At 38.2% G+C, this 20802-nt stretch overlaps 2 protein-coding genes across 2 annotated transcripts; one reads left to right on the top strand and one right to left on the bottom strand.

Moving 5' to 3' along the window:
- Positions 1-7504: 7504 nt before the first annotated feature.
- On the bottom strand, positions 7505-10433 carry hspb2 (heat shock protein family B (small) member 2). The gene is made up of 3 exons (XM_043676662.2): positions 10362-10433; positions 9487-10025; positions 7505-8670 (listed from the first exon to the last, which is right to left on the bottom strand). The coding sequence occupies exons 2-3, from the start codon at positions 9578-9580 to the stop codon at positions 8216-8218; spliced, it is 549 nt and encodes a 182-aa protein (XP_043532597.1). The 5' UTR covers positions 9581-10025; positions 10362-10433; the 3' UTR covers positions 7505-8215.
- A 1105-nt stretch (positions 10434-11538) lies between these two features.
- On the top strand, positions 11539-19154 carry cryabb (crystallin, alpha B, b). Its single transcript, XM_043676663.2, has 3 exons — positions 11539-11779; positions 16278-16400; positions 18762-19154. Exons 1-3 carry the CDS (start codon positions 11573-11575, stop codon positions 18963-18965), a joined length of 534 nt encoding a protein of 177 aa, XP_043532598.1. The 5' UTR covers positions 11539-11572; the 3' UTR covers positions 18966-19154.
- Positions 19155-20802: the final 1648 nt, after the last annotated feature.

Below are 20802 nucleotides of genomic sequence, written 5' to 3'. Positions count from 1 at the left end.
GGCAGGACAAATAAGGGGAAACCTTTCCCCTTAATAGAGAGGTCACTAACCAGGAGCCACAGTTCCAAGGTAAAGAGTAGGAGGATTAGAGGGTATTTGAGGAACTTCCTTTTCACCCAGAGGGTGATGGGAATCTGGAACTCACTGCATAAAAGGGTGATAGAGACATGAACACTCAAGTCATTTAAAGAACTATTTATATGAACATCTGAAATGCCATAGTGTACAACACAATGGGCCCAAGTTCTAGAAAATGGGATTTGAATGGATGGATGTTTGATTACTAGCATGGACACAATGGACTGAACGGCCTCTTTCCATGCTGCAAAAACTTGATGATGTTATCTACCATATTGAAGGTAATTTTTAATTGGGCTGCATGCGGAACTGATTTTTCTTGGTCACAACAGACTTGTATGCATACCAACTGGTTTCAGAGAAGCCCAGCTTTGGAAGGATGCCTCAAACAAATGGGTCAGTCATCTCAGCTCCAGGACATCTCTGCAGGAATCCCTCGGGGTAGTGTCCTAGGCCCAACAATCTTCAGCTGCTTCATCAATGATCTTCCCTCTATCATAAGGTCAAAAGTGCGGATGTTCACCGATAATTGCACAATGTTCAGCACCATTCGCGACTCCTCAGATACTGAAGCAGTCCGTGCTCAAATGCAACAAGATCTGGACAATATCCAGGCTTGGGCCAACAAGTGGCCAGTGACATTCACACCACACAAATGCCAGACAATGACCATCACCAAGAATTACTGCCTCTTGACATTCAATGGTATTGCTTTCACTGAATCCCCCATTGTAAACATCCTTGGGGTTACCATTGACCAGAAACTCAGCTGGACTCACCACATAAACACAGTGGCTACAAGAACAGGTCAGAGATTAGGGATACTGTGGCGAGTAACTCAACTCCTGTCACCCCAAAGTCTATCTACCATCTACAAGGCATGTCAGGAGTGTGATGGAATACTCCCCACTTGCCTGGATGGATGCAGCTCCAACAACACTCAAGAAGCTTGATACCATCCAGGACAAAGCAACCCACTTGATTGGCAACACATCTACAAACATTCAATGTCTCCATCACCGGTGCGCAACAGCAACAGTGTGTATTATCTACAAGATAAGTTGCAGAAATTCACCAAAGATCCTTTGACACCACCTTCCACAACCACTTCCATCTACATGGACAAGGGCAACAGATACTTGGGAACACAAGTGCAAGTTCCCCTCCAAGCCACTCACCAACCTGACTTGGAAATATACCACCGTGCCTTCACAATTGTTGGGTCAAAATTCTGAAACTCCCTCTTTACTGGCATTGTGGGTCAACCCATATCAAGTAGACTGCAGCAGTTCAAGAAGGTAGCTCACCACCACCTCCTCAAATAGGGATGGGCTATCAATGCTGGCCAGCCAGTGACCCCCAAGTCCCACAAATGAATAAAAAAACACAAAACCTCCTCCTATATTTACTTATACAAAGGGGCTAGCAGCTGGTTTTCGCATGGGCCTGGATATCTGCACTACAATGTTTACCCAAATGGTGAGGCAACACAATTCTGGCTTGGGCTATGACATACACACTGCCACTCTATTGGAGGCTTTTATGCTCATCCTCTGCCTCAAAAAAGCATAGCATCAACTAATTCTAGGGCCTGACTTTCAGCATCTCTTTATTTTGGGAATCGAGGTGCAGGTTTCTGGAGCATAGGAAACAATGGGTTGAACCAGGCTGAGTGCATTCCTCTTAACTACCTGTGTAAGTCATTAAGTCAATATCATGGTTTTGATTTATTTTAGTAAGTCCCAATGAAATTGTCTTTGAAATTAAATGCTTTAAACTGTCAGCTTTTACACTTTGAGTATTTTCACTTCACCCAGAAGTTTTATATATCATTTGATGTATCGAGCTTTTGGTATCTTGGCCTGGATGCTTTAGTTGACAGTGGTGCTTCTGCTGCTCATTTAAGCCGATTGGATGAAACTTTTTAATAATCAGCTAGAGTCCAAAAATATGTCTGTAACAGCTGCAGGCACTTTGCACATGACAGAGAATTTTTTTTCAGTATGTTGTGGTTTTTGGTTTTGTGCACACTTTAAATGAGTATCTTAATTGTATTGTGAATTTCACATGACACAATATTGAGGGTCCATGTGAGAAGCCGCTTCTCTGCCCTCTCTACAATGCAGCCATATTTACTGAGCATTTCCAGCATTATCTGTTGATATTTCAGTATTTGCTTTTTTGCAAACAATGTAGTATGTTAGACTGCCAAGATTGGAAGACGATGATGTGGCAGTATATGGGGATTAGGTTGATAACTTCAGATCTTATCTAGCACACTGAGTAGAGTGGGGCATTGAGTGACAACTGAAAATCTTTACATGGGGGAGGAAGTGATTATCATTTATAAAATATCCCAAACTGATCTCATACATCTTTTGTTCCAGGCTATAATAGTCAGGGACATGGGAGTAATTGCTCTCACCTAGAAACAAAATCAAAGGAGGTAGAAATGTAAGTCAAGGAAACAAATCACCAACAGATCAGAAAAGCTGAAACTAGTCAGGTCTAAATGTAATGTTTTTTGACACTTTCCATTAGCTATCAGGGCTTCATGGTGCAGTAGGTAGCCTCTGTCCCTCAGAGCCAGAAACTCTAGTTTGAGTCCCACCCCAGCACTTGATGGCCAAAGAAGGTGCACTCACTGCAATCTCAAACCTCCAAGTCATTCCAATATCCCCATGGGTAAGCAGTAACAGCCTGGTCAGCAATGTGTGACACAGTGTGACCAATCCCCAAACGATAGTCTCTGACATCAGTCTAGTGGCATGGTCCAGGAAGAAATAAGCTACAGGAACTGCAGTGTGCACTTTGTCTATCTCATACACCTCCAGGCATGGAAGAGAATCAAGAAAGATTGACTGTCAGCTCTGCTGTGTGACCTTAATTGTGGAAGAGAACTGTCCTTTAATTGAACAGGGAGAAATATTCACAATTTAAGATTCACAGAAACACTCATACTTGTAATAAAAAATATTATGGATAAGCATTGGAATTTTTCAAAGATGCTTTATTGATGAGACTGTGCTGCAATATAACATGATGTAGGAAAGGAAGATGTGCGTTAGGAGCGTATAACCAGATTTGACAATGTTATGCCTTTCTCCTGTTTCACTGTGGAAAAGGAGTCAAAACAACTAGATGGAAGAAAATGTAAAATGTTGTTCTACTACATTCAAAAACTTTGAGAGCATCATCAAACTTCAGTCAGCACATTTATGCACAATTTTAAGCTATCCCACTAATTCAGGAAAAGTACAGGCATGGATGCAAAATATTGCACCGTATCTGATTTTACTTTTCATTGATGTCAATGAGCATTATTGGGCAGATGTAGGATCAATATTCACCATGATCTTGTGTGCTTCCCATCTGGTGAGCTAATTTTAAATTGTCCCCAATGTGATAAATGTACATAAATAGATCAACTGTCAGTCACCTCATGCTATTTTTTCAGAACTGGAGCTGAATATTTACAAACACATTCCAACCTGCAAGCTCCTTTTACAAAATACCAATTAAACTCTTGATCTCAGACTGTTTATATATAGCAGTTGAATTTTGTGACTTTCAAAGACAACTGAAGTGTAGTTTAATTATGTTAATGAGTCAGCGACTTATATGGCATTGAAACAATACACATTAGCATTTTTTCCACCTGTATCTGTCTCATTCTTTCTCCAAAGTCTTTCAATCTTCATTCATGTAACTATCTAATTTAGTTTTAATGATAATGGTACCATGCAACATTGCAAATATAAATTGGTGCATCATCTGATTCACTACAATTATTAACATAGAACAGCTAATAGAGTAAAATTAAATATTCTAGTGAGAAAAATATCAGCCAAGGTTATTGCAAAACCTTGCCTTGGGGTATATTCCTTCTAAAAAAATGTGTTCCTTGCAAAATTAGACAGATTCCAGACTTGCTGAAAATAACTCTAAGGTTATCCAAGAGGAAAGAAATTGGGATGTAGTGATCACAATGCCTACCATACCTGGTAGTAGCTAGAACCAAATGAATTACCAGTCAGGCAAGTTTGATATCAATTCCTTCTGTCAATGAGTTAGCTATTATCTCTTGACCACTGACAGTACCTCACTTAGATGTGTCAGGAACCCAGAAGCCAGGTAGTCATGTATTTTCATTAGAGAGGGGAAAATTACTTTACTGTACTGAGTTAAAATCACACAGCAACAGGTTATAGTCCAACAGGTCTATTTGGAAGCACTAGCTTTCGGAGCGCTACTCCTTCATCAGGTGGTTGTGGAGTAAAAGATCATAAGACACAGAATTTATTGCAAAAGTTTACAGTGTGATGTAACTGAAACGATATATTGAAAAATACCTGGATTGTTTGTTAAGTCTAATCTTTTAGAATGACCATGTTGGTTTCAGTTCTTTCATAAGTAAATCCCAGAGGTTTTTGTAAAGTTATATTCTGAAGTGAACTTTAAAAATAGGTGCCGTGTCAGCTCAAATAATGCATTGAAGGTGTGAGGTGCCCTGTGTGAGGCTGTCTGTGCCCCAATGTTCAGACTGATTCTATTTCTAAAAAAGGGACTTACAGAATCTTACATGGATTCATGCAGTTTTCGAGCAAATAAAATGTAATTATGTAAGTACAAATACACCCTACAAACTTATATATGTGTGTGTACATGTGGGTATGTGTGTGTGTGGGGCAGGGGGTGGTGGTGTGAGTCTCTGTGAGAGAGTGTGTGTATATCTGTGTGAATATAAAGGCGAATAAGTCAGTGAGAGGGTGTGTGTGGGTGCGAGTCTGGGGGGTGTGAGCATATGAGAGAGAGCTGGTGTATGAGGGTCTGCATGAGTGAATGGGTCTGTAGGAGTGTGTGTGTGTAAGTGCACGCGCGCACTTGCGTGCATGTGTGCAAGTGTGTAGTGCAGTGGGGTCACCTGTAGTGTGACATGAACCCAACGTTCCAATTGAGATCATCCCCATGGGTACCGAACTTGGATATCAGCCTATGCTCGGCCACATTGTGTTGTTGCTTGTCCTGAAGTCCGCCTTGGAGGATGGTCACCCGAAGGTCCAAGGCTGATTGTCCCGGACTGCTGAAGTGTTCTCCGACTGGGAAGGAACACTCCTGGCTGGTGATTGTTGTGTGATGTACATTCATCTGTACCTATTGTGTCACAAATGTTTCGACTTTGTTATCTTTAAGTTCTCCTTAGTAGACCTGCTTTGTTGAATTTATGTAAGCTACCATTTTATCTTGCAATAAAAGCACATTTTCAGTATGTTAAGTTGAATGAAATGAAGGTTAATAACATGTTCTAAACATTAAGATGTGAAATTGTAATTGATGCAGTTTTGTTTTTTGGTAACATCATACATTATGGAAAATAAGCAATCCAATTTATCCATATTTTGTAATTAATATTAATTTTATAATTAATATTATTCTTTAAATTTTTATCTTTCATTTTTTCTCTTCGATTAAAGAAAATACTAAAATGCGCAATTTGAATTACTTTATAATTTTTAAAAATGTGTTTACTCATTTGTTCAATATTTCAATTCAAAATTTCATATAAAGTTCAATATGGTCAATCAGAACCTCAAAGTAAATGTGGACCATGATTGCAATAACAATAGATTATTCATGATACTGAATCAAAACATCCTGCCTTTCTATATATTTCCCTAATTCTATTTTATGCAATACTTCTGCATTTAAAAAACACAGGAGGTGAAATATTATTTGGATTTTACATCGGAATGAGAAGGTGCAGTTTAAGAGCTGCAAATGAAGTTCAGAACTAAGAGGATAAAAACCAATCTATATTAACAATACTGAATATTTCATGATCAGGGTCAAGAGGTGGCATGTCAATAAACACTTGTTAAAAACTATTTTAAAACTTGGTTATGGAACTACAATAGGTGATATATATTCCTCAGCAATTCTACTTTCTGATGAGTCACTTCCAACTGATGAATTTACTGTTGTTCATATATCTTGTTCTGTGGTCTAGGCAATAGCAGAAAGTAATTTTCAACCCATTAGGAGTTTAATTTGTTGATGTAACTGTGCTTGTAGCTGTTCTTAAAATAGAATGTGTCTAATTGACTTTTACCCCCATTTCACTTCATGGAGGAAACATATAATGCTTGTTAAGATACATAACCCATGTTAGTTGAGTTTTTACCTCATGTGGGAGGAATTGAAGCATTTCTCCATAACTTCTAATACATTGGCATCTTACAAAATAAGAATTATTAATGTCTGTGCACAGCTGAAACACAGAAAAATATAAAAAGTTGCCCAAACACCTCCAAGACAGAGGAAACTGAAACAAGTGGATACAGTTAGAAAGAGAGTTGCATAAAACGCTAATCTTTCTTTTGTGAAGTGTTACAGATGCTATAAAACCCGATGAATATGCCACAGGATACAGGTTGTATTGAAGTCAATTATTTTACTGTGTTACAATATTACATGCAAGAAAGAAATGGAGAATATTTCATTTATCTGCGGTCCCTCACAGACAACGATGACTCTCTTCCAGTCTCAGAGTGAGTCCGTAAGTGGCTGTACAGACCAATGCAGCTACCACAGACTCTGTTACACTTAAGGCAGAAGTGGTCACGGGAAGGGGTGAGTGGGGCATTGATGTGGCAGTGCGCTTCATGGAGAATAGTAGCACAAATTTTCAGTCATGGTGCAATTAAGAAGGACTGAAAATGAGGTAGAACTGGTAGCACCAATTGTCTCAGTACTCACATTTCAAACATGACACTCCACTTGCAAAAAGCTGTATAAATTATCCTATGGGTCAACTGTGCAAACAGTTTCCTGACCTCAGTCAGGAGAAAAGGAAATATCAAGGACTGGAAATGAAAACATCACTTGACAGGCAAAGCCACCATCTTTCAAGAGAATTCGCTAGTCTACAATTTGAGTAGCAAAATATAGGATCCCATTTTAGCAGAGAACTTCGGTCAAAACCACAGACCACTACTGGAAATATCAATCTCTAATTTCTCCTCAGTTGCTGCTAAACGTATTGTTTATTTTATACTTTTATTTCAAATTTCTGACATTTGTTATTTTAGCTTTTATACACTAATTTACATCTTTAGATTGCAGAGCTGATTTTAATTTCTCACAGGGCTGGAAAACTGCTGCTAATGACTGAGGGACCATTGCAGACCACATTGGAAAATCGGGTGGGTTAAACAACAGCAGGACAATCCAGACTGCTTGTTTTGCCACCACTTTTGCAGGTTAAAAATAGCCTTTAAGTGATTTAGCTCTGAACGCCAAATCTCCTATTAAGATCAATTACAATTTATTGTCATAGTTTTGAAAAATGCGTGACCTGTCGAATGTAATTTTTTTTAGCTGATGCTAAGTTACTCAAAAGAAACAGTTGAGAGCATTCCCCAAACAATTATTTCAGTGCCATTTTTTTTAATTGCAGCTAAAAAGCAATAACGGTTGTCATTACAGGTTTCAAATAAACGCATTTTGGATACATTAGTTGTCAAAGTGTTTGTTAATAAATTTGGTTCATTATTCAACAAGCTGTACATCAGAAATGGCAGAAAAGATTTGCCAATAGCTCAGTGGAAAGTAGTGCAATGCTCAGATGTAGAGACTATGCGGGTCCCAGCCTCAATTCCTCGTAGGTGCTTAGTTAGCCAGCAGCTGTGAAAGGAGACCGGCTTGATGGTCCAGAAAGTTAAACTGGAGAGATGGATTCTTAGTCAGCAAGTCAGGCTGAGCCATGAAATTATGAAGAATCTTCGAAGTTAGCTGAGGACACATTATGTATATGTGCTCCAATATGTGTCATTTTCTTCCAGAGAACAGGAGCAAAGAGCAATAAATCAAAGGCATGTCTTAATCATGAGACCAATCATCAGACTGAATTTCCATCAATTATTAATAATTAGGTTTCTAGCTTTATAAATACAAAAGATATTAAATTGTCAAAACAAGCCTTTTTTTAGGTTTGTTTGCAACTTTAATTAACTGATAACTCACTTGTAGCCCAGTCATTGTAATATTTTGCCCTGCTTTCTAGAGGAGATCAGGTGTATTAACAGAAGACCTGCTATCAAAATCAATTATTGGAGGTCTGCCCATCCTACTGCAAGAGCTACTTATCCTTCTGTTTCTCTTTTCCAGGGTCTTCCCCAGGCTCCTTTGCCATGGGCGCTGACTCCACGTTGAGTTTCACTTGGTTTACTTTGGGCTGGATCTCATCTCCTTTTCTTTGCGCCTCAATGCACAGGATACCATCATGGGACAGTGATGACCGAACAAGCAGAGGGTCCACGTCCAGGGGTAGGATGTAGGTGCGGGTGAACTCCCGGGAGATAAACCCGTGACTGTCCAGTTTCTGTGGATGCCTTCCAGACACTTCCAGAAGGTTATCCACTGTCCGGACGGAGATCTCATCCGGCAGGAACTGGCACACATCCAGAAATACCTGAAACTTATGATGCTTTGTTTCAATTGTTGAAAAGCCTCGGTCCAGTTGCTTATTGATCCTGGGTCTGATGTAATAACCATGGTATAATGTAGGAGCTAAAATATCTTCTGGTGACAAACCTGGAAAATATATTGGAAGTTACTAAACTGTAAGTCACACACCATACAGCCACCTTATATTTAAAATAAAATAATTTTAAAATAAACTTTACTTTAAATTCCAAAAATATGAAATGCTGTTCAATGAAGAAAAGATTTTTAAAATTGAACTGTTATTAGCTTAACTACCCTGGTACTGTTTTAAGACTCCACACAGCCTGAATGTTATTGGATACAATCTTGTTCCTTCCTGGGCTCTGAGAGCTATACAACCTGGAATTGGAACCTGCAGATTTTCACACACACCCCTCCCTCACCAAACATACACACACAAACATGTCAGAAGATGATAGATAAACCATTCAGTGCCACCTCCCAACTGTACAGATCTGATCATTGTTGGATAATCGTGGGGTCCAGGAAAACAATGCTGGCTTTAAAGTGGGGATGGGAAGGGCAGAAGGTGAATTAGAGGAGTGTGGTTAACAGCTCTTGAACCCATCGTTTACTGAACTCCACTTCCTGAGGATAGCAGGAGTTAAACAGGGAATAAGGACACCTGTTACTACTACAAAGGGTCAGACTGGACTCCATACATCAGCTCTGTTACTCTCTCCACAGATGCTGCCAAACCTGACGAGTTTCTCCAGCACTATTTTTAAAAATTGTCACAAGTACGAGTTCACTTAAGATTTCACATGCCCTTCCAAAACACCGTCAGTATTGGGGTTGTTTACTGTAGCCCCAGACTTTGAGAAATTCACGAAGCCGGTTCAGAGCTGGGCTGCACAGCTTTGCCACGCACAATTTCACGGTCAAAAGGCGAAATAAATTTACCTTCCCCGAAGTTCTGGTCGTGGATAGTTGTCGGTGTCTCCTTCTCGTACTCTACACTCATCGGATAAGCATGTGGGATGGTCTTGTCCTCCATTGTCAGGCTCAGCAAGCAGGGAAACCCAACGACAACACACACTGGTCTGATCAGCCTGGCCCAGCAGACTGTGGTCAGTCCGTCTCAGAAACCTCAGAGTCGTTTCTGTCAGAACATTCCTGAGGGAGGGGTGCTGTTAAATCCGGACGGAAATAGAGCAGGGCACTGAGAAAGTATGGAGCGCTCCAAAAGCACTGGAGATCTCCTCTGGGAAACAGACAACAGTGCCACACCCTGTCTTTACAATACAAAACTACTGGAGATCTGAAGCCTCACCAGGAATTGCTGGAGAAACTCAGCAGGTCCGGCAGCATCTGAAGAAGAGTCACAGGACTCGAAACGTGAACTCTGCTTTCTCTGCAAGATAGTGTTGTTGGCTTGGTCGTGGATGGCTCACATTGTCTTCTGATTCCCGTTAGGAAACACAGAATCCGCTCTGGGCGACCTGTAAAATCAAATAAAGCAAAGAACTATGTCGGAAATCTGAGACGAAAAATAGAGAATGTTGGAGAAACTCAGCAGGTCTGGCAGTGGCTGTGGAGAGAGAAAAAGAAAACGTTTCGTGTCCAGTCACCCTTGGAACAGATTTTGCCAGAACTGCAGCGTTTCTCCAGCATTCTCAGTTTCTGCACAATAAATTTCTTTTTAAGAATGCGGAGATGAAAGGTCAAAATTTCACAGGTAACTTTGTTACCAATAGCATTTCAACTATAAAGAAATGAAGAATAATCACTGAACTACTTTTGATCAGTAAGGATTTACAAAGAACTCTGTAATTTACTGTGATCTGTTTCCGTGGTAGGGGGCAAAACGAAGAGAGAGAGAGTCCTCCTGGATGACCATGGCTGGCACCTGGGTTGAGAAAAGCATTATATAAGGGTTACAATCGTTCCAAGCCACGTGAAAACTCAACTCTATATCACTGGCTTTCAAATTGAGGCAGACACCATCTTTGAACTGACCAGCTTCAAGCGCCAATTCTGTAGAAATCTTTCTTTAAAAACTTTAAAACTTTGCTTCAAAGTTCCCAAGGAAAATAGATATAATGAAATATTTTAAAAGTTGGCAATTAAAAGCTATCCTGTGATGGATAATTCCATCAGCAAGTTCATTTGTACTGATTACAGTACAATACACACTTTAATATTACAATCTGTTAGTGACTTTAATCCTATTGAAGGGCAAGCAACAGAATATTATAGAAGGGTAAGTGCTGGAATAACAACACTGCAATTTTGGAAGGAGGTACAAGGATCTAGCATCTTCTGAAGTAGCTAATCTGCTCTAATTAATGTGATATTTTTCAATATAGAGAAGAGACAATTATCCTATGAGATAATTATTTCTCTTCCAGCCTTCTTTATTTTCCAAAAACTTTGGCGGGCACAAAACACAGCGAGAGAATGGAGTGGCCCAGTCCAGATTCTTCCCTGTTAAACATTCAGTCACTGCCAGAAGCTACAAATACCCAGAAAGGTGACATCAGAGGCTAATCACTGGGAGTCTATTTCTGAACTACAGCCCTTCTGTTTGCCATCTTCAATGTTTGAATTCAGCATTCAGATAACCCAGCACACAGAGACACAAAAGGAACTAAAATCTTTAATCATTTATTTTTTAAAACAAAACCTGAAACAACATAATATTCCTCTCAATACAATGGCCTCCTATTGAAATGCCATGAGGTCATCTCCTCTGGCATTCCGAAGCAGTGCCAGCAGAGGAAGAGAGTGATCAGCAGAGCTTTGTCCAGCAGTGCAGAGACTGGTCCACTGCTTGTGTCAGTTCTAATCCTCCCTCTCAAAACATAAATCCCTAAACAATGAAATCACATGACAGAGTCAATCAGCCTTGCATCAGTTTTCCAGAAAGTTCAATGGATTGGGTGTCATTGTGTATATAAAGGACTGACACACCAACTGGCCCTCATTGGACTGCAGATAGTACAACTACACTAATATACATCCTGCTGCGTTTAACAGGAAAGTGAAGATGGACATTGCAGTTCAGACTCCTTGGCTACGGCGTTCCCTTCTGCCGAATTTCCTCTTCCCCTCCCGTATCTATGACCAGCACTTTGGGGAAAACCTTGATCCTGATTTCTTCCCAAGCTCCTCATCTATGGTTAGCCCCTTCTACTGGCGAATGCCATCCTCTTTGTTCAGGCTGCCTAGCTGGGTACAATCTGGGCTATCAGAGGTATGTTCTGTGCACAGTATTTTTTTAAAGATGTGGCATTTTCCTGCAACTTGACTAAAATATTTGCTTAATATGGAGCTTCACCTCTCAGATCAATCTTTGTGGATGTATTGTCTGTCTCATAATAATAATGGATGTTCCCAATTGTTCTATATGTGTATATGTATTATGTATATATCATAAAGAGGAAGGTAACAAGCACATAAATCTGTATGATAAAGTGGAAGATGAATAAACATGTATATCTATATGATAAATAGGAAAGGGGGATATAATTTCAAAATAAAGCAACAGCCATTTCAAACTGAGTGGGAAAGAACTTTTTTTTTGCTAAGAGGATTGTGAATCTTTGGAACTCTCTATCTGAGAAGGCTATGGGTGTTTAGTTGTAGATGATATTCAGGACCAAGGTTGATGGAATGAGGGGACATGATAGAAGGCGATTAGGGGTGAAATGGGACATTTAAGCAACATAAAGCTGAGCTTGAGGATCTTTGGAGGCTGATTCGACTGCTCCTGTGCCTATTTCTTAAGTTCTTACACTGAATTTCTAAAATACATAAATATATAGCTAATTAACACACTTCATTAGTGCAATAAATAATAAGATTTTTTTGACAAATTGTTAGTGTCATTGTTTCAATGGGGGATAAGTCCTAAATTGGAACGTTAAGGTCTGTTCCCATTTGCAAATTGAATTAGTGGGAATATTGGTTTTCAATGTTATCTTGAGTCATTTCATGAGGACCAAAGTCGTGGGCTAAATTTTCTGTATCTGAACACACTAATTCCCAAGAAAACCAGAATCAATAATAAGAAAAACTCTGTTTGCTGGGAAACTTAAAATAACAAAAGGAAATGCTAGAAATACATCAGATTCTCTGGTACCCAATAAGTCTTCTAAAGTAATATTTTCTCCGATATTGGAGGCTGATGGCACTGTTGATTGGAACACTATCTGTGCACTTGCAGGACTAAGGTTTGTGGAATCTTGTGACACAGAGGTAGTATCCCTGCTCCGAGGCTCATGTCTTATCCATCTGGGAGGTACATCATTATGCGTCAGAACAGGTTGATTAAAAATAATTTAGAATCTTATGTCAGAGTGGTAGTCTCCCTGCCACTGGGTCAGAAGGTGTGGGTTTAAGTCCCACTTGTCACAGAGATGTGTCCTAACATGTCTGAATAAGTTAATAAAAATATAAATATTTATTGATGAAGGTTTGAAGTCTGCTTTAGCTAATGGAATAAGAATCACTATTTGGTCAGCGAAATCCAAACTAACTACAAAGTGCCCCACTTCCTCCATCCTCCAAATGGGGGATACAGATATTAGCAGGACAAGTTAGCTCAAATTAAAGTCATTTTTAAGTAATAAATTGGTCATTATTAAAGCTGTCAATATCCTGATGCTGACTGGCACATGCCAGTGATTGAACTTTGGACTAGCTGAGATGCTTACTGAAATGAACATATGAAGTAGGAGTATGAGTAGGTTATTCAGTCCCTTCAATAAGATCCTGGCTGATTCAATCACTCCACATCTCCACCTATCCCCTGTCACCTTTTATCTCCTTGCTTATGATAACCTCAATCATACTAAACTTTTCCACAAAGGCCGTTGTCAATGCCAGAGGCTAAATTTCAATGTTGCTTTAAGGTTGAATATTATATGTAGGGTGTGACTTTGATTCATGTTGGTTTTCTAGTTCATTTCCAAATGAAATAATTAATATTTGGTAACAATTGCAGTCTCACTCAAATAGACTATAAGACTGCTTGTTTTTGAGCAGTATCAAAATTCTAAATTTGTGTTAAGTTGCATTGTTAGAGTAGGGAAAATCAAGCCTTACTGGATATCATCAGATGCCAAAAATGGGAGTACCACAGCACCCCTAGCCTTTAAGTTATAATTTGAATTTAAGAAAGTTTTAAAGTATTTTAAACTTTGAACCTTATATTATCTGATAATATTCTCTACAATCTTAGTAATAATACTTCACCTTAGAATGAGTTAACGTTTCCCACAATGTCTGTCTTTGTGCAATTTAATCTGTCTTTTCATATGACTTTGTTTGTCCCTTGATCTGTGGGTTGAGTTTACAAGCCAGAATGTTGTTTATGAAAGGAATGTTCCAGTAGAATCCACTGAAAGCTGGCCAACAAACTTCCATGGAACAATTTACGGCTAATGGAAATCATGATATTGTGCCCTCAATTATTCTGATACCTAAATTAAATAATTTGATGCAATTGCAAAATAAGCTTGAACTTTTCTGTACAATATTTCAGCCAGCTACTAGGAATTGTGTGGAAGAAACTTATCCTCTGAAATTTTGCTTCTTCTCTCTCTATGCATGATGGCGAGGTGCTGGTGTTCGATTAGAATGGACAAAGTCAGAAGTCACAGTAGCACCAGGTTATAGTCCAACAGGTTAATTTGAAATCATAAGTTTTCAGAGCACTTCACCTGAAGAAGGAGCAGCGCTCTGAAAGCTTGTGATTTCAAATAAACCTGTAGAACTATAGCCTGGTGTCATGTGACTTCTGACTTTCTCTATGCATGCCTTGGTTACTCTCCAGTAAGTCTGATCACCTCTTTTTCATCATTTACCTGGAATCACATTTGATACCTCTGAAAATATTCTTGTGGATCTATGTCATAAAACAGCTCAGAATTAGGAAAGCTGGATCGCATCTTTCAGTGCTTAATGCTAGAAATATTCTTTTCATAACCTTCTGCTTGAGTCAACAAGTGTCACTTTAAATTTGCAGACAAGTGTTAGGTAATCACTACTTAACAAAAAAGGAGTCTAACTACCTTTCCTTACCATTTGTTGACATGACTATCTGTGAAACTTCTACCATTCAAATTGACTAGTAACTCAACCTGGACTAAAATGCAATAGTTTCTTGAGCCACCAGCAGTTCAGTTCCCAAATTCCTAAAGCCTTGCCATCATCTACTAGGCACACATTGAGGCTGCTTGGATACTCACTTCATGCCTGGATTATCCAGGTAAATGCTGTTTGCTCAGTTGGCACCCTATCCACCACTTTAAACATCAACTCCCTCTACCAATGGTGTAGAAACTTGGTAAGCCATCTCTAATGTCAAAAAAAAAACAATAATTGGCTCAAATATGTATAACTTGTTTTCACAGCACATAATTGCATTTTCTATAACCACAATATTTTTTTCCATTAGCCTATACAATGATTTTTATAAATACTCATTGCACTTTAATAAAATTGTATATGTATTTTAAATTTCTCTTTCAATTATCTGCATTTATACCCTGCGATCTTGTTGAGATTTCTCATATCATTTTTGATAATCCATTGCTTCATTGTATTCATTTTGGACTATGGGAATCATAAGCAAGGCCAGCATTTATTGAGCATTTCTAGATGCATTTGGGAAAAAGACAAATCTTCTTTCTTTACACTGCACTCTATGCACTTAATACACTTTCACAGTGCTATTAGATCAGGAATTCTTTCTAATAGTTGGCAGTCTTAGGATTAAATTGAATAAGCGTCCTCTAGATTTCATGTGCTGATGGTGGGAGGATTGAATGTTTACTTTAACATGTGGAGTATATCGTATAAGTTACCCATCCCTAAACAGTAATTCACACGTTAGGAATGCATCTCAGGAGTTCTGGCACAGAAAGCAATAACACCAGCTGATGTTCCTACAAACCCAAACATCTGTTACGCACCTCCATTGTACTCCTCCAAGTTCTGCATTGGGAGTATTAACTCATATATAAAATTTGTAGGTTCAAAAGTCAATAGACAAGATTATTTTACTTGATGGAGAGGTGTTTTACATTGCTGAAATGGAGAAGGAAACTATCATAATTCACACTGGGAAGTACATTTAAGAAAAAGGTTAAGTAAAAGATTGATTAGTTAGTGCAACTTGAAGGGACTAGTGTTTAGTTGCTTGTCATCTAATATAGCAGTAGAGGTTTTATTAAATATGGAACATTCACATAAGATTATTCAGGTATTTTAATAATCTCAGCCCAAGTTTAAAACAAAAAAAAAGAACTGCAGATGCTGGAAATGAGACACAAAAACAGAAATTGCTAGGAAAACTCAGTAGGTCTGGCAGCATCTGTGGAAAGAAAGCAGAGTTAATATTTTGGGTTCAGTGACCCTTCTTTGTGTTTTAATTACAACCTGTATTGTGTGATGGGCTATAAAGGACAATATATTTTTCATATAATGCAAGTTTGCAGCCCTGATGGTTGAGACTCAAAGCTAATACATAATTGGCTAGAATTTTATTTTGACATTTTGGCTTATGAATGGTAATGTATTGTATTGATATCTTGAAAGAGATGCTCCTGTCATTAGTGTTGAGCTCCAGAAATTCATGATCCGAGTTCATTTTATCAGCTTCCTAATACCGATGACAAGAAAACAGCTTAGGAATTTGGCATTCATTCTTTTCTAAGTAGATGTGCTGTGCTCTGTCTCTCTTGCAGTTGAGACTGGACAAGGATAAATTTACTATTCACCTTGATGTTAAACATTTTACTCCTGAAGAAATCCGTGTGAAAGTTCTGGGTGACTTTGTTGAAGTACAGGCTCAGCATGAAGAACGCCAGGTAATTCTTACGTTTTCCCCTATTTTTGCTTCATTTTTGACTTGTCCTGTACTTGGACTCACTTGCTTCAGTGGTGGGAGAGCTCAATGGATTTTTGCTGGTCTGGTGTAAATTGTAGGCACTGCATTTTGGCAGAGAGAGAGTTAAATTACATATTGATTTCTTCACTGGCTGGTGATTTGGCTGACAGCTGAAACTGCAGTCGTTCAATATCTAATCCCTCATCAGGATTTGAAACCAAGCCATAGTCAGATTTCAAAATCAATTGAAGAAAAGCACGTCAAATCAGATACCACAATTTTACACAAAAGCGAAGGATTTGCAATTTCTTGAAATACAACTTTATTAATGGAATGAATTTGACCAACTTAATAACTTTGTTTACTACGGTATTAATAGGTACTGCTCACAGCAGTAGTGGTGCATAAAAATATTAACCAGATTTATTATCACTGGAGCAATGCCAGGTGACTTAGCAACATTTTAACATCTCCTTATCCATTTGTGAAACATTCTCAAATTGCCTGACCATCATAAAACCACTAAAGTATACCAGCATGAATGTTAAAAAAAGCCTGAATTTGTTAAGTATAATATTTATGATGAAGATAATTGGCTCCCTGTAACAAGTTAACAGATACTCCAATAGAGGCCAGTCTAAATTGAGGACTGGTATGTTATCCACTAAAACATAGCAATCGAGCACTCTTTTATGCTGAACTAAGCCATCACATGCCCTTGCTGTGCAAAATTAAATATAGAATCATTCCGGGAACTTAGTTACAAGACTGCAATGTGGCCAAGGACTATAGATAACACCAAAAACCATGACAGTGAATCCTTTGTTAATATCTGACATTTCATGATTTAACGACTGTCTGTGTGGAGTTTGCACATTCTCCCAGTGTCTGCGTGGGCTTCCTCCGGGTGCTCCGGTTTCCTCCCACAGTCCAAAGATGTGCAAGTCAGTTGAATTGGCCATGCTGAATTGCCCACAGTGTTAGGTGCGTTAGTCAGAGGGGAAATGGGTCTGGGTGAGTTAGTCTTCGGAGGGTCGGTGTGGACTTGTTGGGCCAAAGGGCCTGTTTCCACACTGTAGGGAATCTAAAAAAAATTGTATAAAGGCAATCATTGTCCAAGCATTAGCCATTACAATGATAATTGGCAAGTTATTTGACTGGTCTGAGCATCACAGATGAGTTTAATTCTCTCTTCACTTAATGTCCATTGTTGCAGGGGTCTTGTGGTGCAGTGGTAGAATCCGTACTGCTGAGCCAGGAGACCCAGGTTCAACTCTCATCTGTTGCAGAGGTATGGAGCATCTTGGAACATGTTGATCAAAAAAACATTTTTATAATATGGCTACTGTTGTACACCTAACAGGGCACACTGGATAGAATCATAGAATTCTTACAGTGTGGGTGCAGAGGCCAGGAGCAGGAACTCTGCCAGTGTTTCCATCCCTGACCAAAGGATGTTGGAGATAATTGTGGTAGTGTTATTACTGAGATTAACTAAGCTACAATAAATATTAAATCAATGATTTACTGGCCTGTGGAGACTTGCATTGATATAGCACCATTCATATAGGATTTCCCAAAGTACTTCATGGCCAACAAATTACTTTTGAAATGTATTATTATTCTTATATTGATAAAAGTTGGTGAACCACTGTTATAATGATTTTTATAAATAATTGTTTTGGGGGATAAAATGTGTGGTGTACCTTGCAATCTTAACATTCAAGCAGGTGCCATTTAAACTGAAGCTCTTACAGTGGAATGTGATATTTATGCAGTATTGGAGGGGTATTCTGTAATGTTTCAAGAGTCAGTTTCTCTTTCCTGCACCCAGTCACTTACCAGTTTATGTTCTTTTGCATTGGATTTATATAACTTTGAGTACTTTGAAATTCTTGAGTACTTGCAAAAGATATTTATCCAGTTGAAAAAGTGTCACTCTGAACTGTAAGCTCACAATTCTGATATATAAATTCCATATTTAAAACTTAACATGGCTGTAAACATTATTCCACTGAAAGTTAATAGAATATGAATTTATAGACAATTAAATTCTGTGGTAAATACCTGCACTCCCAGTAAGGAATTTAAAGAGTTTCACTTAAAGGGAGCACAATGGCTTTTACCTTGCATTTCAAAGGATTGTCAAAGTTCCAGAACTGTACTACTGATGAATGAGAAAGTTAATTTGTGTATTGGGTTGTGTGGTATATTGTCTTATAGTTTATTTGACCTGGTATGCGATAGTCAAAAATAAAATGGAATCAGGTTTTTTTCTTGTAAAATCGATAGAAAAGTTGACTGAACACAGTTTTTAATGGTCAAATCTTTTATTCCGTAGGATGAACATGGCTATGTTTCTCGAGAATTTCACCGAAAGTACAAGATTCCAACAGGAGTTGATCCAACACTGATCACCAGCTCTCTGTCAGTGGATGGAGTACTTACAATTTGTGGTCCCAGGAAGTTGGCTGATATTCCTGAGCGATCTGTGCCCATCACCCGAGAGGAAAAGCCTGCAGTTGCTGGACCTCAGCAAAAGTAGATCATTTCTGTTCCGTTCAATGTGAAATGATTTCAAGCCATTAAAGTATTGCCTTTCGCTTTAAATGTATTGTTTTGTCTTGCTAAATAATCACACATTCCTTAAAATCTGTTAGCCTGCAATAAACATTTATCTTCACTGCCTTAGTGAAATTTCCACTTAAATAAAGTCAATCATATGAAGAACCCATTGCATAGTTTGTGTTTCTTTACTTTGGTCTTTGGCTTTACTGGTTTGCAAAATGCTAAGCAATCAATTGCAAAACAAAATAACATAAAACTAACTGCATTTATATACATTGTTCATTAAACAGAGCTAAGATATTTTTCATCCTTTGAGATAATTTAACAATATCTCTGTGTAAATCATTTATTAATATTCCACTAACGAATAATGCACATCTTTAATGAATGAACTACATGCATAGATTTAGTACAAGATATAACCATTAATAGGAATACATTTTAGTTTACTTCAGAAGCTGACCACTGTGCAAATTATAGCTGGGTATGTAATGTTCTATTGTCACTTGAAATTTCCTTAAAAAGTTCAGAAGACAAGGTCTATTTGTCTGAAAAGTGAGGCAATGTTCTGAGCAACTGTTAATGAAATGGAGGATATGTACTTTAATCTCATTGTAATGATCAGATGGTATATCACCTAAGATGTTTGAATGTTGACATGGAGACCATTGGAAATGTAGAACAGATGGGGATTGGATAGCTCAGCTGGCTGGCAGCATGATGCCAACAGTGTGGGTTCAATTCCAATTTTGAGTGAGATTACCATGGAAGGCTCTCCCCTGACCTGAGGCATGGTGAGCCTTCCATTAAACCATCACCAGTCTTTTCTCTCACGTGTGAGCAACTCTGTGATCTGGTAGAGCTACGGTGACTTTTACAGTCAGAGATGGGAAATGAGAATTACTTGCTGAAGTTAGAAAAACTAACAGTGTTTAAAAAATGCTTTCATAAATTAGAAAGTACAAGAGCCTCAGCCTTTTTAACCAAATTTCTCCCTTTTTAGATAACAACCACTTATGGTATGTCAGATTTCCAGCATTCTCCTTCAGTTATTTGAAGAGAAATTACTATATCGTTTGATAGAAGACAGCTTAAATTCTACTGTTGTAGGTGTGAAGTCCCATTGATGTAAACATCTGGATCTCCCTCTTGCCAGTCACAGAATGGTTGTGAACCTGTTCATTGTTTTAAATCAACTGCACTCCTACCTAAAGAGGGATGTATAATCAAAATGCAACACTGAACTAAAACTTAAAAACTAAAATATAATGTTAAAAAGACATTTTAAGACAATGTCATTCTATAGTTTGCTACACTTATCCCATCACAGCCGCAACAAAAATACAGAAATCAGTGTTTAGAGTTTATAGGTTTAACATTGGCAAAACAATGTACCTGTTAAAAACAAGCCTTCAGATACCCTCACTGTAAAAATATGCACATTCTTAAAACAATCACCATGAACTTACATCTCCAAGCTATAAAAAAGAAATATTTATTCAAGTGCAAAAACAAGTACAATTTTCTTGCGTGTTGTGTAAAATTCTCAATAAAAATCAAACAAATTGTCAGCTTTTAACTTTAAAACATTAGTTTTAAAAAGTCTTCCAATAACTAGAATGACCAAATACTCAAGCAGGTATTAATGGTAAAGCATGTGTGTTTAATGTAGTTTTTAACAAGAGTTTGTGAATCCCTTTATAATATTCCTATGTCCCTTTATAATATTCCTGTGGGAACAATGGCAGTGGAAATCCAAACATCTTTGATTTTATGAAGCAACTTAGGTATTTAATTTACTGTTTTGGCTCATG

Source organism: Chiloscyllium plagiosum, unplaced genomic scaffold (assembly GCF_037043375.1).
Source record: "Chiloscyllium plagiosum isolate Xiang-an unplaced genomic scaffold, Cpla_swu_hap1 HiC_scaffold_29, whole genome shotgun sequence".
Taxonomy (NCBI): domain Eukaryota; kingdom Metazoa; phylum Chordata; class Chondrichthyes; order Orectolobiformes; family Hemiscylliidae; genus Chiloscyllium; species Chiloscyllium plagiosum.
This window is presented reverse-complemented; position numbering and strand designations above follow the sequence as displayed.